Source organism: Myxine glutinosa, chromosome 9 (assembly GCF_964187855.1).
Source record: "Myxine glutinosa chromosome 9, kmMyxGlut1.1, whole genome shotgun sequence".
In the NCBI taxonomy this organism is placed as follows: Eukaryota; Metazoa; Chordata; class Myxini; order Myxiniformes; family Myxinidae; genus Myxine; species Myxine glutinosa.
The window spans coordinates 71,175,375-71,193,544 of NC_136269.1; the positions used below are offsets into that span (position 1 = coordinate 71,175,375).

At 48.1% G+C, this 18,170-nt stretch overlaps 1 protein-coding gene across 1 annotated transcript in view; it reads left to right on the forward strand.

Moving 5' to 3' along the window:
- Positions 1-15,574, forward strand: part of LOC137435321 (coagulation factor X-like) — an 84,635-nt gene extending 69,061 nt beyond the window's left edge. Inside the window, exon 10 of the mRNA XM_078784435.1 lies at positions 14,958-15,574. Coding sequence (XP_078640561.1) covers positions 14,958-15,131 — 174 coding nt within the window. The 3' untranslated portion in view covers positions 15,132-15,574. The remainder of the gene's footprint in view (positions 1-14,957) is intronic.
- Positions 15,575-18,170: the final 2,596 nt, after the last annotated feature.

The window sequence follows — 18,170 nt, forward strand, 5'->3', positions numbered from 1 at the left end:
GTTTGAACATTAGACCCGGTGGACTGGCGGCCATTTTGGATTTGACCTCTCACGGTCCTCAGAGGTCAAATCTGACTTCCCTCCACATCTGAAAATAAACCTTATGGTATATACTAACTATGCTAGAAATTTCATGCTTTTCTAAAAAAATGCACAATTTGTTAAAATATGAGAGCTTATCCGCTGTACAACGCTGTACAATCCGGACAGAACAATGCACAAGACCAACCAATATACTTGAAAAATCTTCGATTTTCGCAAGTAACACACAGACAGATAAACAGGGATAAAAATATGACCTTCATCCACCTTTGGTGCCGGAGGTAAAAAAAACAACAACAAAAAAACATATCTATCTATAATTCCACTAATCTCTGTGTGTATGTTTGTTTGTATGTTTGTATGTTTGTATGTTTGTCTGTGACCGCTGTTTCTCGACAACTACCGGTCCGATATACTTGAAACTTGCCAGGTATATTGCTGGGGACCCGAGGATGTGCCTTTTCAAGGTTTTAAATTAATCGCAGAAGTAGTTACCGAGCTATGTCCAAAAAACGATTCAACCAATCAGAGAGCAGCGAGCTATCACGTGTGCCGAACGTGGCGAACAGACTCTGCCTCGGATGGCACATTTGAGAGCATATTCATTTATTTCCCGTCGGCAAACTATGTTGGCGCTATGTTGGCGTTAAACGATGTTTTAAAACTAATTAAAACTAATTTGCGATTCTTTCGCTTTCCTGCGATATGCGACCTTCCAGAGCTCCTGTGAGAGCGTGCGCCATTACGGATAGTACGGGTACGGGCATGCCATATGTTGGCGTTAAACTATGTTTTAAAACTAATTAAAACCATTTCATGTAAATAGAGGGGGGGGGGGGGGGGGGGATTGTCACTGTACTCGCAAGCCGTTCGCCGTTCGCTTTGGCGTTGCGAATGAACCAAACCATTTCATGGACCAAACCATTTCATGTAAAGCGTTCGCCGTTCGCTTTGGCGTTGCGAATGGACCAAAACATTTCATGGACCAAACCATTTCATGTAAATAGAGGGGGGGGATATAATTTTAGATATATATATAGTACGGGCATGCCCTAGTATATATAATTACTATAAAAATTACAAAATGGCATTGGGGCCTATATAATGTTGTTTTACTTTTGTCCTAAAATAACTGAAACAGCGGAAAGAATTCAAAGCGGATCAACACAAGGCTCGGCAAGAAGGGGATTTCTATAAAGTGTTCAAGAAATGCTGAAGGATTTAAAATTTTTTGTGCTTGTGCATGGTATGGAAGAGGGAGGGTGCGTGGGAGATGATGGGAAGTATACAAGTGCCCTTTTAAAATCAAGAGCCATTGATTCCATTTTTGTCATCATAGCCCACAAACCTCCTATTTTCCCAAACCTATTTAATTCCCTTTCCCCCACCAAGATAAAGTGTTACCCGAATGTCACCCAAGGCCATCTGGGATGAAACCAGCCATTTGCTGTTTCGATTTTTGTTGTCTCACCCACACAACACTCCTCTTAGTCAATCGTTCTTTTCAATGACACAACCCACTGTTTCCACCGTAAAATGTCCTTCAAGTACAATACAACTCACTTTCTTTCACACACGCTCTGATGCTGATGAAGAGAGGTCGACAGAAACTGGAGGGTGGAATTATCCCTCCCCAAATTCCTTTCCCAACCAATTAAAAAAAAAAAGTGTAGTGGATGGGGAAAAAGTTTGTTTTTAATCCACTTTTAGTGCCGCACTACAAGCAAATCCAAAACAATGATGCCACTGGGAAATGAACAGGCAGCTGAACAAAAGGTGAGTGGTAAAAATGTTTCGAACGTTTTCGGTGCGGTAGAAAGCTGAAATTTTACAGACTGATACAACTCAAAGCCAATATCCCAAGGAAAAAAATAATCACAAAAATGTCCAAGAATAAAAAATATCTGTGAATAAAAGTAAGCTGGTGCAGCCTTAGTCTGCTCACTGCAGATCACGTGACCCAAAACAATGGAGCTTACACGAGAACTGGTTGCTAGGCAATGTCCGCACACGCCTCTTGTTTTATAAATCTTTCCGTATTTACATTAAAATTACTATAGCTGTAAACTTTTAAAAGAGCTCATTGTAATCACTAATTCTTGATTTATTTGAGTTATTTAGCGGTTTGCAGAATGCAAGCACAATCTGCTTCATCAAATATATAAAGGTATCTCACAATTCACATCAAATGTATAAAGCTTATATTTATTATGAGCGAGATACCTGTACTACACAAGGGTGGAAGCACAAAATCAAAAAAAAGTTTTAAGAAATTTTTATGAAAACTCCCAGCCAATTTAAGGCATGTGCCGAGAGCCCAAAAGCTGCACAGAAAATTTGGTGGGGCTTGCCCCAAAACCATTGGTGTGCCATTTTGATTCATACAGCTGCATGAACAAGTAAATGTATTTTATTTGCCAGATGTTGGGCGCCCCATTATATGAACTTTTGTAGAGCATTACTTGGTTCCTCCTAAGAACACAAGGGTAGTCCAGCATTGCACACGATATTTTTTTGAGTGTCCCTTCTTTTCTATTGTTTGGCATTTTCTACAAGCTGTGGAATGTCCCTTCTTTTCTTGACTTTGCCACATGTTACATACCTTAATATAAAGGGGCCTTTTCTATGTCCCTGGAATTTTTCCCAAGAACATAAATGCCATTCTAACATGATGACCACTACAGACAAATATGCTGGCAAGCAAGGGTGGAAACGTTAAACGTTATATGTATGGAAACCCCATAATCATAATTGTATTGAGAAATTTATGAAACCTCCCACCCACCCGAGGACACCCACTGGGATCCCAAAAGTATCCACAGAAAGTTGGTGGGGCTAGCCCAAAATCTGAGGGAGTAGTTCAGGGATGGACAGACAGACAGACAGACATACACTCACTCCTGCTTTATAATATAGACTAGTGGGGTCACCCGTGGGAATCCCACGGGCATGGACGTGTGTGACATTTTGACATATTGAGTGAGACGCTGCACATTCAATTTTACAAAATGGTTACTGGCAATTCATCAGATCCAGAAATGGTGTAATGAACACAATTTATTTATTTCACATAATATGTGACCCCTCACTCCTCTCCACCTGACACTCTCCTCTCTCCACCCTCACGCCTCTCCAATCCCACTCCTCACACTCCGCTCCAATACCTCCTCACACACCTCTCCAATACCTCCTCACACTCCACTCCAATACCTCCTCACAATCCTCTCCAATCCCTCACATTACTCTCCAATCCCTCACACTCCTCTCCAATCCCTCACACTCCTCTCCAATCCCTCACACTCCTCTCCAATCCCTCATACCCCCCTCCAATCGCACCTCACTCACCTCTCCAATCGCTCCTCACTCGCCTCTCCAATCGCTCCTCACTCTCCTCTCCAATCGGCCCTCACTCTCCAACCCCTCGCTCCTCTCCAACCGCTAGCCCCTCTCCAACCCCTCACACTCCTTTCCAATACCTCCTCACACTCCTCTCCAATCCCTCATACTCCTCTCCAACCCCTCACACTCCTCTCCAATACCTCCTCACACTCCTCTCCAATACCTCCTCACACTCCTCTCCAATACCTCCTCACACTCCTCTCCAATCGCGCCTCACTCGCCTCTCCAATCGCTCCTCACTCTCCTCTCCAATCGCTCCTCACTCTCCTCGCCAATCGGCCCTCACTCTCCAACACCTCACTCCTCTCCAACCTCTCTCCTCCCCAATCGCTCCTCACTCTCCTCTCCAATCGCTCCTCACTCTCCTCGCCAATCGGTCCTCACTCTCCAACCCCTCGCTCCTCTCCAATCCCTCGCTCCTCTCCAACCCTTCGCATCCTCTCCAACCCCTAGCTACTCACTCTCCAACCCCTCACTCCTCTCCAACCCCTCGCTCCTCTCTAACCCCTCACTCCTCTCCAACCCCTCGCTCCTCTCCAACCCCTTGCTCCTCTCTCTAACCCCTAGCTCTTCTCCAACCCCTCACTCCTCTCCAACTCCTCACTCCTCTCCAACCCCTCGCTCCTCTCCAATCCCTCACTCTTCTCCAACCCCTCACCCTGTCCAACTCCTAGCTCTTCTCCAACCCCTCACCCTCTCCAACCCCTAGCTCCTCACTCTCAAACCACTAGCCCCTCTCCAACCCCTCACACTCCTCTCCAATACCTCCTCACACTCCTCTCCAATACCTCCTCACACTCCCCTCCAATCGCACCTCACTCCCCTCTCCAATCGCTCCTCACTGCCCTCTAAAATCGCTCCTCACTCGCCTCTTCAATCGCCCCTCCAATCGCTCCTCACTCGCCTCTCCAATTGCTCCTCACTCACCTCTCCAATCGCTCCTCACTCACCTCTCCAATAGCTCCTCACTCTCCTCTCCAATCGGCTCTCACTCTCCAACTCCTCACTCCTCTCCAACCCCTAGCTCCTCTCCAACCCCTCGCTCCTCTCCAACCCCTAGCTCCTCTCCAACCCCTCGCTCCTCTCCAATACCGCCTCACACTCCTCTCCAATACCTCCTCTCCAATCGCACCTCACTCCCCTCTCCAATCGCCCCTCACTCCCCTCTCCAATCGCTCCTCACTCGCCTCTTCAATCGCCCCTCACTCACCTCTCCAATCGCTCCTCACTCGCCTCTCCAATCGCTCCTCACTCACCTCTCCAATCGCTCCTCACTCACCTCTCCAATCATTCCTCACTCGCCTCTCCAACCCCCCACTCCTCTCCAACCCCTGCTCCTCTCCAACCCCTCACTCCTCTCCAACCCCTCACTCCTCTCCAACCCCCCACTCCTCTCCAACCCCTGCTCCTCCCCAACACCTCGCTCCTCTCCAACCCCTAGCGCCTCTCCAACCCCTCGCTCCTCACCAACCCTTCGCTCCTCTCCAACCCCTCGCTCCTCTCCAACCCCTAGCTCCTCTCCAACCCCTCGCTCCTCTCCAACCCCTCGCTCCTCTCCAACCCCCGCTACTCTCCAACCCCAGCTCCTCTCCAACCCCTCCCTCCTCTCCAACCCGTCGCTCCTCTCCAACCCCCGCTCCTCTCCAACCCCTCGCTCATCTCCAACCCCTAGCTCCTCTCCAACCCCTCGCTCCTCTCCAACCCCTCGCTCCTCTCCAACCCCCGCTACTCTCCAACCCCAGCTCCTCTCCAACCCCTCCCTCCTCTCCAACCCGTCGCTCCTCTCTAACCCCCCACTCCTCTCCAACCCCTCGCTCCTCTCCAACCCCTTGCTCCTCTCTCTAACCCCTAGCTCTTCTCCAACCCCTCACTCCTCTCCAACTCCTCGCTCCTCTCCAACCCCTCGCTCCTCTCCAATCCCTCACTCTTCTCCAACCCCTCACCCTGTCCAACTCCTAGCTCTTCTCCAACCCCTCACCCTCTCCAACCCCTAGCTCCTCACTCTCAAACCACTAGCCCCTCTCCAACCCCTCACACTCCTCTCCAATACCTCCTCACACTCCTCTCCAATACCTCCTCACACTCCCCTCCAATCGCACCTCACTCCCCTCTCCAATCGCTCCTCACTGCCCTCTAAAATCGCTCCTCACTCGCCTCTTCAATCGCCCCTCACTCGCCTCTCCAATCGCTCCTCACTCGCCTCTCCAATTGCTCCTCACTCACCTCTCCAATCGCTCCTCACTCACCTCTCCAATAGCTCCTCACTCTCCTCTCCAATCGGCTCTCACTCTCCAACTCCTCACTCCTCTCCAACCCCTAGCTCCTCTCCAACCCCTCGCTCCTCTCCAACCCCTAGCTCCTCTCCAACCCCTCGCTCCTCTCCAATACCGCTTCACACTCCTCTCCAATACCTCCTCTCCAATCGCACCTCACTCCCCTCTCCAATCGCCCCTCACTCCCCTCTCCAATCGCTCCTCACTCGCCTCTTCAATCGCCCCTCACTCACCTCTCCAATCGCTCCTCACTCGCCTCTCCAATCGCTCCTCACTCACCTCTCCAATCGCTCCTCACTCACCTCTCCAATCATTCCTCACTCGCCTCTCCAACCCCCCGCTCCTCTCCAACCCCTGCTCCTCTCCAACCCCTCACTCCTCTCCAACCCCTCACTCCTCTCCAACCCCCCGCTCCTCTCCAACCCCTGCTCCTCCCCAACACCTCGCTCCTCTCCAACCCCTAGCGCCTCTCCAACCCCTCGCTCCTCACCAACCCTTCGCTCCTCTCCAACCCCTCGCTCCTCTCCAACCCCTAGCTCCTCTCCAACCCCTCGCTCCTCTCCAACCCCTCGCTCCTCTCCAACCCCCGCTACTCTCCAACCCCAGCTCCTCTCCAACCCCTCCCTCCTCTCCAACCCGTCGCTCCTCTCCAACCCCCGCTCCTCTCCAACCCCTCACTCCTCTCCAACTCCTCACTCCTCTCCAACCCCTCGCTGGAATGAATGCCAGTTTAAACAGGATTACCTTTACTTCCGTATAATAATGATGAATGAAATAATAACGAAGAAATATCTGTCGGCAATTTCCCGTCTGTGGCGATACGTGAACGAAGCTATGCCCCTCTCTCCACATTATTGTGACGACGTATAAATTAAATATTTAATCGTGACGATTGTCATCAAATGGAAAAGTCCGCCACGAATTTTTAATATATCTCGCCATTTTCCCGTCTGTTATTTTAGGCGGTGTATGACCGACCGTGCCACGATTTAAAAAAAATATATCTCAGCAATTTCCCGTGTGTGCGTCAATGTTCTCAATTATTTCTGACACCGAGTCTAAAACCATCGATAAAAATTAAATCAGATGGTGAATTTGAGATAAAATCGTGAGGGTGACTCAATGAATGGGCTTTATTTTACAGGCCTTTGAGAAATCATTTCGTTCTATAAACAGAAGCTTTCATGGGATTCTCTTTCCGGTTTTTTTCAACCGAGTCTAAAACTATGTTAGCGACTGTTAAAAATGAAATGATATATCGAATTAGAGTTGAAATAAACCTGTGTGAGAGAGAAAGACAGCATGGGCCTAACTAAACAGGCCTCAAAGCTATTCGAGTTAATAAAATGGTGGATATTTGTTTACATGAAGCCTCTCCAAGAATGGGGGGAGCTACTCTGCAAACGGAGTAAGCCACACCCCCAGACAGACAGACATACAGACAGAATCACCTTCGCCTATTATAATATAGACTAGTGGGGCACTCGTGGGAAACCCACGGGCATAGATGTGTATGACATTTGGACATTTTGAGTTAGAAGCGGCATGTAGAGTTTTTCAAAACGGTTACTGGAAACTCGTCAGACCCAGAAATTATGTAATCTACACAATTTATTTACTTCACATAATATGTCAATGCATGTCTATTCCCATGGGAAATACAGTTTTTAATGTGCATTGAGATATTATCAACCACAAACCGTTGTCATCTGTTCGCTTCCGGATTTGGGAGCAAGGTCCGTGTCGATCGCATTTCAAAATCATAATTGTATTGAGGAATTTCTGAAACCTCCTACCTACCTTACGACACCCGCTGGGACCTCAAAAGATTCCACAGAAGGTTATTATATTTCCTTGTAGTAAAATATCCAACTGTAATGGTTACTAAATGCTGTACCCCCCCCCCCCCCCCCGTCATGTGACCAGATCCTCAGCTCTAATCGGTGGACTTTTGCGAGGGACACACATACATACATACATACAAACGCACACACACACACACAGCGGACGGACGGACAGACAAACGCTGTTCCAGACGGCATTGCCCTAAGGGCTACGCCTTAAAAATATAATCAGACGATGTTTCGATCCCCAACTTCAGTTTTCAGTCACTGTATTTTTACCAAGTATAATAAATAATTAATTTCCTATTGGGGAAATCCTCCCCTTCCTCATCTCCATCTCCCCACTCCTCTCCACTTCCTCAATCCTCTTCACCTCCTCACTCCTCTTCTCTCACTGCTCTCCACTCTCTACCTCATTACTCCTCTCCACCTCCTCACTCCTCTCCACCTCCTCACTCCTCTCCACCTCCTCACTCATCATGGTGACATTACACAAATTCGGTGTTGCCACCAGCTTCGTCTGAACCAATGAAGTGACATCTTGCAGCCCACCAATGGCAGAGCACACAAGGGGGACCTGTGATGGCACCATGCCACTCTCTTTGGACGAAGAGTGCGGACGGCAAAGAGGGATTTGCAGCCGGAACATGAACTGCTGGCACATTCAATTTGACATTCATTTTGCACCCATGACCTGAACCTGAGCAAAATACCTGAGTACCTGAACCTAAGCACAAATACCTGAGTACCTGAACCTGAGTACCCCAAGCACAAATACAAAATTTGGTGGAGTTCAGCTCGGCCGTTTTGGATCCTTCAATAATGCTTCAACAGGCAATAAGGAGCAATATCATTAGTAGTCGATGAAGTACTCAATCCAAGCACCATGTGCCACCCCTCTGGATGACGGACTCGGCTGAGAACGGGAGCTGGTATGTGTCTGATTTCCCATCTGATGGTATTTTTCAACAACTGCAGTGTGTGTGTGTGTGTGTGTGTGTGTGTGTGTGTGTGTGTGTGTGTGTGTGTGTGTGTGTGTGTGGTTGTATGTGTATGTGTGTGTTGTTCTGGTTCTGGAAGAGGCTTCAAAAATGGAAGAGGAAGAGGCTTCAAAAACAAATATCCACCATTTTGGTTACACGCATAGCTTTGAGGCCCTTTTGTTGGGCCTGCGGTGTCTTGCTCTCTTTCACAGTTTTATTTCAACTCAAATTCGATATCTCATTTCATTTTTCACAGTCGCTAACATAGTTTTAGACTCGGTTGAAAAAAAACGGGAATAAAATCCGATGCAAGTTTCCGTTTATAGAACGAAATGCATTTTCGAAGACCTGTAAAATAAAACCCATTCATTGAGTCACCCTCACGATTTTATCTCGAATTAACCATCTGATTTCATTTTTATCAATGGTTTTAGACTCGGTTTCAGCAATATTTGAAAAAATAAATGCACACACGGGAAAATGCCGAGATATATATGAAAATCGCCCAACATCATACAGAAGGCAAAATATCGACATATATTAAAAATTCGCTTTTTCTTTTCCGTTAAGATATATTACTTTTCCGTTTGATGACAGTCGTCACAAAAACGTCAACAATGATGCCCATGTAGCGGTTACCTTATTCACATGTCGCAGTTACCTTATTCACATGTAGCGGTTACCTTATTCGCATGTAGCAGTTACCTTATTCGCATGTCGCGGTTACCTTATTCACATGTCGCGGTTACCTTATTTGGTCATAATCCACGTGCACAGGCCTGTGGGGCTTTTGGTTGTGTGGACGTGACGCACGCGCGGTTGTTGGAGCCCCGCCCTCCGAAGAGGGCTTTGGCTTTATAAAAGCTGTACGAGTTCCGTTCGCGATATCAGTGCGGAGTATTTCTGTTCGAATAAACGAGCTTCGAACCCTACAAAATAGCCTCGTCTTCTCATCTTCCGCAACTCCTAAACTGGTGACCCCGGCTGCCGCCGAACGGATTCGGGGGCTGCAAAGGAACACGGCAATCGCAGTTTCCATCGACCTGCCGGAGTTTTGCGAACGTTTTCGGGGCTCGGCTCCTCCTCTGCGACCAGAGGGGCGAGCCTGCTCCAGGATCCTCCGAGGAACGCAGCTACGAGACATGGGTGGCACTGCTGCTGATCTCCTGCGCGAGCACTGATGTTGGCAGCACGGCTGCTTCGTCACCTTCGCGCGCACAGCTGCTCGTAACTTCGCGCGCACTGCGCGTGGCACCTCCTCTGCGAACAGAGGGGTGCGCCTTCTCCAGGATCATCCGACGAGACGTGGGTGGCACTGCTGCTCATCTCCTGCATGCGCACTGACCCGGGCGGCACGGCTGCTCTTCAACTTCGCACGCACTGACCCAGGCAGCACGGCTGCTCGTCAACTTCGCACGCACTGCGCGCGACAACTCCTCTGTGAACAGAGGGGTGCGCTTCCTCCAGGATCCTCCGATGGGATGCGGGTGACACTGCTGCTCGTAACTTCGCGCACACTGCGTGCAACACCTCCTCTGCGAACAGAGTGGCAGTTGGATGGCAGTTGACCTTGAGCAAAAGAGAGGGTGAAGAGAACAGAGAGAGGGTGAGATAGAGCAGCAGAGCAGGATTTTAGGACCCGTGGGCTGATGCCGTCGGGTCCAGTTGCAGAATCAGAGTCGAGGGTTGACAGAAACTTTTCCACCTTGTCAGGAGGAAAGGACACGGAGTCCAGGAGCAGCAGGGTACGACTGGGTATGGTGGGTACAGAGAGGGATGGGTTTGGGACACAAGATTTAGAGGCAAACACAGAGTTGAGGCATTCAGCTTTTTCACGTGCGGAGTCAGCTGTGTAGCCGTTTGAGGTAAGGGAGGGGATGGAGGGGGAACAAACACCAGAAACGGATTTGACCAGACGCCACCAGGATTTGGAAGAGGGAGACAGATAAGAGAGTTCGGTCTTGAGAATGGAGAGATATTGTTTCCTGGCTCTCCTGAGGGTGGACACACACTTGTTTCGGGCTTTGTGAAAGGAAATGAGATTTCCTTCCGTTGGATTTGCTTTCCAGGAGACGAAGGCAAGTTGTTTCTGGGCAACAGCCTCACCACAAGATTCCGTGTACCATGGACGGGAGGAAGGGTATGACAACTGAAGACGAGATGGGATAAATCTGTGCATGAGAGAGAGCAATTTACTTTGGAAGAATTCCCAGGATGAGTTGATGTCAGCGGTGGTAGAGATGGGAGACCAGTCCAGATGATTGATGGCTGCTTGAAGACCGTGCCAGTTGGCCTGAGTGAAATGCCAGACTCGTCGACGCTGAGCAGGCTCCCTGAGGATGGTCAGAGAGATGTCCACTTTAACAAGGACATAGGTCACTCTACTCTGGACATGCTGCTTCTGCTGTCTCAACAATGGATGGAGGTCCTCAATGCCAAACAGGAAATTAGAGCTGTCTCCCTAGACATATCACGTGCCTTCGACACGGTCTGGCACCCCGCTCTGCTCACCAAACTCTCCTCCTTTGGTATCCATGGAAATCTCCATGCATGGCTGGCGGACTTCCTCTCTAGTCGTCATCAACGTGTGGCCCTGAATGGGTTTCTCTCATCTCCTCTTCCTGTTCAGGCTGGAGTTCCCCAAGGCAGTGTTCTGGGCCCCGTGCTTTTTCTGGTCTTCATCAATGATCTCTCTGACTCTCTCGAAAATCCTCTCTATCTCTTTGCTGATGACTCCACTCTCTGCCGCTCCATTCCTCTTCCCTCAGATCGGCAGTCTGCTGCCTCCTCACTCTCTGAAGACCTGGACAAAATCACAGACTGGTCAAACAAGTGGAACATGTCTTTCAATCCTGACAAATCTCACACTCTTACTATGTCTCTCCGAAAAGATCGACTGGACAACCCTCCCATCTACTTTCTCAACAATCCTCTCCAAGAAGTTCTGTCGCTCAAGATTTTGGGTCTCACTATCTGCCATGATCTTTCTTGGGAAAACCACATTTCCAAGCTGGCCTCCAAAGCCAGTCGCCGACTGGGCATCCTCCGTCGTGCGAAGTCCTTCCTCGGCACACCTGAGCTCCTCACCACATACAAGGCTTTCATCCGCAGCTCAATGGAATACTGTTCTCCCCTATGGGCCGGTGCTCCTGCCTCACACCTAGCTCGGCTTCACGCTGTTGAAACCAAAGCTTTCAGAATTATTGGAATCTCCCACGATGAAGCTATCTCTGAGGGCCTTTCACTCACTCACCGCAGGCAGGTAGGTGGTCTTTCTGTCTTCTACCGACTCCTCTCCGGCCTTGCACCCCCAGCTCTCTCTGTGCTCTGTCCCCCAAATATTCCTACAGGTCGCACAAGATCTGCCAGCAACCCTCTGATGGTTAAACTGCCGAAATCTCGGCTCTCTGCTCACCTTCACTCTTTCATTCCTCTTTTCTCCCGCCTCTGGAACAAACTCCCTCACTCCCTTCAATCCCACTCCTCCCTCCAGGTCTTTAAAACAGCTGTTCACCACCATCTCTTATCTTCCCCCATCCAAAACCTTGATCTTTTCTACCCCCGCTAATTCACCCCAGATCCACCTTGTTTGAAATTCCAACTTCTTTCCTGGAAGTCCTGGCAGTGTCCATATGTTTTATACCTCTCCCACCGCCCCCTTCCCATGCCCCCCCCCCCAAAGCCCTCGCCCTCTCTCAGATCTCTCGATGTCTCCATGTCTCTCGGTCCCTGCTCTCAAATGTTGTGTTTGTGTCCTTCCCCCTCTCTCCCCATCTTGGCTACCGCTCCCGATGTTATATGTTTTATGTGTCGGTTTGTCTTTCTGTGTGATTAATGTTCGCTCTTTCACGAGCCTCGATCTTGTATACAAAAAAAAAAAAAAAGAAAAAAAAAAAAGAGGGGTGCGCCTTCTCCAGGATCCTCCGATGGGATGCGGGTGGCACTGCTGCTCTTAACTTCGCGCACACAGGCCGAGTACTGCTGCTCGTAGCCTTCGCGCGCACTACGGCCAAGCACCTCCTCTGCGACCAGAGCGGTGAGCCTTCTCCAACGAGCACTGCTCGTCACCTTCGCGCAACTACACACTACAACTACAACTCGGGAAAACTCTACAACTACAGCTACAGCTCGCGTGTAGAAAGCTGCAACTCGCGCAACTACTACTCCTACTCTGCATCCTCGGGAGGCCCGCGAGGAACCTCGGCAGCCTCCCTCGAGGCCTTGACCGTCTCTCGGTTGGCTCAACCCCTTTTTACGCGCACCGAGGCCGAGCAATGCTCGAGCCTTCTCGGCACTGCCGAGCGCACCCACGAACTGCAACCTCGGGAGGCCCATGAGGAACCTCGGCGGAGGCCCGCGAGGAACCTCGGCAGCCTCCCCCGAGGCCTTGACCAGCCCCTCGGTCGGCTCAACCCCACAGCGGCGTTTTTTCGCGCGGACCGAGGCCGAGCACTGCTCGAGCCTTCTCGGCACTGCCGAGCGTGCCCGCGAACTACATGCACGCCCGTGCGAGTGCATTCTGGGGGGTGGGGGGGGGGGGGGCGCATGTAGCGGTTACATTATTCAAGTTGAGGTTACCTTATTCGCATGTAGCGGTTACCTTATTCGGATGTCGTGGTTACCTTATTCGCATGTCGTGGTTACCTTATTCGCATGTCGTGGTTACCTCATTTGCATGTAGCGGTTACCTTATTTGCATGTAGCGGTTACCTTATTTGGTCATAATCCACGTGCACGGGCCTGTGGGGCTTTTGGATGTGTGGACGTGACGTACGCACGGTTGTTGGAGCAACGCCCTCCGAAGAGGATTTTGGCTTTATAAAAGCTGTTCGAGTTCCGTTCGCGATATCAGTGCGGAGTATTTCTGTTTGAATAAACGAGCGCCGAACCCTTCGAAATGGCCTCGTCTTCTGCAACTCCTAAACCGACATATATTTATTCGTTCTTATTTCATTCAACATTATTATCCGGAAGTAAAGGTTCACATGTTCATTTCACGTGTGCAAAAACAAACTCCATTTCACGTGTGCATAGACGTGTAATTCACATATGTAAAATAAATAAATTAACAGACGCGAAATTGCTGAGAGATATTTCGTTCAGAGCGATTATACACCACCCAAAGGAAAAATTTCACCGAGAAACCGAGTGAATTCACCGAGAGAATTCCATCGAATTTCACCGTTTCAGGAAATTACCGATAATATTTCTTTGTTTTTATTATATTAGTTATGTGCACGTACACTTTAAACATGTATATACATGTGGGATGTGTGTAGGTGTACATGTCTGTGTGTGTGTATGTATGTATGTGTGTGTGTGTGTGTGTGTGTGTGTGTGTGTGTGTGTGTGTGTGTGTTGTTTTCGTAGGCTTTAGCTTTGAGCGACTCCCGTACGTAGTCAGGAAAAAACAGGTCCGGAGAGTAGGGAGGCCATGGGGTCTCCTTGTGTCGAGAAAAATTTGAACCTCCTCCTCATTTATTTTGGCCTTGTGCTGTGCGGGTACCACATCTTGTGCGGGTACAGTTTCAGATCGTCATGTATGATTCTGTCAATGGTCATGTGAGAAGTTCCTACCAGCTGTGAAAGTCGGCATGTCGACCTTTTCAAAGAAGCTTCTCTTCGACTCTGCCTTGTCGGGTGTTCTCACTGATGGTTTTCAACCCTTGTCTTTTAATTTGGTATTTGATACTTCCTGTGTATCTAAACTTTTGAACCTAAATTTGATGTTTTTGTATTGTGGAATTCTTGCATTTGGCTGGACCCTATAAAACTGCCATGGTGTAGAAACATATGACTTCGGCATAACAAACGTATCCATAATGAGCATCTGCTGGAGCACAGATACAATGTTCAACATGGTTGAAGCTTCTATGGAAATAGAAAACCTTTAAACCTTGCAAGGAGGAGACCTGAAAATAAAGGAGAGGGTCACGTTAATGAAATTATGACAGCTGTTTGAAAAGTTGCACATCATTTGGGACCACCCTTGTACAAGGGATGAGACATACAGATCCACAGAATTGTCCTAACTTGGTATGGATAGCCCTATTATTCTCTTGTTGTTCTTAGCTTTTAAACAGGATTGCTATGTGCTCAATAATAGAGTTAAAAATTGAGACAGCACAGGCTGAGATGACCTGATCGATCGTTGCACTGACAGCAACATTAGACCATATTGCTACGGCTTCTCACTCTGCAGACGATTACTTTAGCTCTTTTCTTGTGCCGAGAGAATGAGGTGCCCACACTTTTACACAAACAAGGGAAGAGTTCAACGATTTTTTGAAAAAACAAACAAAAAAAAAACATTGTATGTGACACAAAATGTTTAATTTGTTGTAGAGATAACGCTAATCAGTGCTCACGCGCACAGGATTTGGTGGAAATTTGCCCTGTTTGTGTGCGATTTGCAGGGAGACAGCGGTGGGCCACACGTTACAAAGTTTCGTGATACATGGTTCTTAACTGGGATTGTGAGCTGGGGAGAGGGCTGTGCCAGGGCTGGAAAATACGGCATCTACACAAACCTCTCCAACTTCCTCAAATGGGTCACAGCCGTAATGCGAAAGGTGGACACCTCGCAATGACACCTCACAATGTTCATAAGGAACGGCAACGGTGTGGAGAGGCCTAGCCTGCCTGCATCATATCTGGACTTCAATTCCTGGCCAGGTGAGAAGGGAAGAATGAGAAGTATGGAAAGAATGAAACAAGAGGAGTTCCCTTGGCAATCATCACTGCTTGGAAACTGCTTGGAAAAAAGTATATTTTCTGCAGCCAAAGCAGCAGCAGCGAGAGCAAATGTTAATTAATTTTGTAGTGCAGTTCAAACAATTGAAATCCTGTAACCCCCAATTTTCACAACATATGCATACTGTGCTGATGGCTTTGTTATTCATGGACTATATATATATATATATATATATATATATATATATATATATATATATATATATATATATATATATATATATATGATGTATAGGTTTTGATCTCAGCCAGAAAGGTGAAATAAACACCACAAAGCTGATGCAGGTTGTTGTCCGCAGTACTTTGCTTGGACAATGTGAGTATGAATCCAAGGAAGCCTGTATGGAATGACGAACACGACACAACGACGTATTGTAACAAATGGTTTTGCTACACTCGTAATTGCCACAAAGTAGCTCTTACACGAGCCTCGATCTTGTATACAAAAAAAGAAGAAAAAAAAGTAATATATTTGTAACTTCCAAAACTCAGGCCAAAAGCCAAGTTCTGACCTTTCACAAACGTATTACTGTGTCCCGTAATGTCAACGAACATCAAAAATCCTGCTGATCTCAGGTTTATTTTCTTGTCAAAAATTGCAGGAAAAGTATGGGTTCGTTATTCCAAAACAATCTGAAATTATAAAGTCCGACATATAGGGCCAATATAGTGCTAGGTTTATAGCTGCCTCGTCCAATGTTGTCATTACTAGAACCTACATGTGAAGCACCCACAAACAGATGTCCCACTCCAAACATAACATTGAGTTTGAATCAGCGCTTGCCTTGTACGAGTGCTTGGCCTTCCAAGGGGAATTAGAGGCCATTATTTTGCTCTCCGAGGACACACAGGTGATCCCGGGGGAGGAGGCCGTTTCACAGCACCACTTGGTTATCTGCGACATAATGGTGAAAGGTGCGAGGACAGCTCGGCGGGTGAAGTACCAACTGAGAATGAAGGTGTGGAGGTTGAAAGAGGTGACAGTGAGGAAGGCATTAAAAGAGAGGATGAGTATGGTAGAGGATGAAGTGGTTGAGCTTGAAAGTGGTTGGATGTCAATGAAAGATAGTCTGTTGGGAGCTGTTGGTGAGGTATGTAGATGGACAAAATGACCACCGAGGCACTCGGAAACATGGTGGTGGGATGATGAAGTTGGAAAGAAGATTGACGAGAAGAGGAAGAAGTTCAAGGAGTGGCAGAAGGCGAAGGGTGCGGGAGCAGAAAAAGCAGAGCATGGAAGTTATAAGGCAGCCAAGAAGGCTGCAAAGAAAGAGGTAGCAAAGGCACAGGAGGCATGTAGGAAAATGTTCGGAGAACGCTTGTAGTCTAGTAGGAAGACTAGGTCCCCCTGCACCCGCCGGAGATATACTTCTAATCAGTGTTTCTAGATTGGAAAAAATGTGTAGAAAATGACTAGCTATGGCCCCAAGCTGAAAAAATGTCCCACATACCATTTTTATGCAAATTACTGCTGCAAATTTTATGCAAAATTATGCAAATTTTATGCAAATTTTTGATGAGGAGTAGAGTTGAGGGGTCTTTGAGGGCTTCATCGAGGTGCTCTCGGTTGCAAGACTGGGTCATTCTGAGAAGCACAGCAGGGTCAGAGATCATGATGTTCTCCTCCTCAGTGAATCTCTCCATCAACAGCCTCTCCATTGCCTCACACACTGTTTTGAGGCAAAAGAGGGACTTTGCGTAGGCCTTTCCACTGAGAACACCTTTGAGAGATCCACTTGTTACTAGTTGTGCCTCAAAGAGAATCTCTGCATATCCAGAACCACGCATCTTGTGTCCAGTGAGCATCCCGATGTAGTTCATGGATGTGTGGAAGGGTCCAATCGTTACTACATGACTAGCAAATTCATTTGGCCAGCGCCAGATGATGGGAAGGGCTTTCATGCAGACACCCAGATCAAATGTATTCAGGACCCATCTCTGACCCACCTCAGCAGTTGCTGCCTCGGAACGCTTCAGTAGCTCACGAACAACTGCGTTGTCTGTGATCGGTCTGTGCCTGGTGCCTGCATGGCATGGCAATGGCCTGCAGCCTGTGCCTGGGCTAGGGGGTTTCACCTCTGCAACTGGTTCTCCCCCACCCAGCAAATCAACAGTCGACTACTGCACGCCTATCCACCAACCGATCACAGACAACGCAGTTGTTCGTGAGCTACTGAAGCGTTCCGAGGCAGCAACTGCTGAGGTGGGTCAGAGATGGGTCCTGAATACATTTGATCTGGGTGTCTGCATGAAAGCCCTTCCCATCATCTGGCGCTGGCCAAATGAATTTGCTAGTCATGTAGTAACGATTGGACCCTTCCACACATCCATGAACTACATCGGGATGCTCACTGGACACAAGATGCGTGGTTCTGGATATGCAGAGATTCTCTTTGAGGCACAACTAGTAACAAGTGGATCTCTCAAAGGTGTTCTCAGTGGAAAGGCCTACGCAAAGTCCCTCTTTTGCCTCAAAACAGTGTGTGAGGCAATGGAGAGGCTGTTGATGGAGAGATTCACTGAGGAGGAGAACATCATGATCTCTGACCCTGCTGTGCTTCTCAGAATGACCCAGTCTTGCAACCGAGAGCACCTCGATGAAGCCCTCAAAGACCCCTCAACTCTACTCCTCATCAAAAATTTGCATAAAATTTGCATAATTTTGCATAAAATTTGCAGCAGTAATTTGCATAAAAATGGTATGTGGGACATTTTTTCAGCTTGGGGCCATAGCTAGTCATTTTCTACACATTTTTTCCAATCTAGAAACACTGATTAGAAGTATATCTCCGGGGGGTGCAGGGGGACCTAGTCTTCCTACTAGACTATTGGATTTGGAAGAGGGTCAGAGAGCGGTATTCAGGATTGCAAAGCAG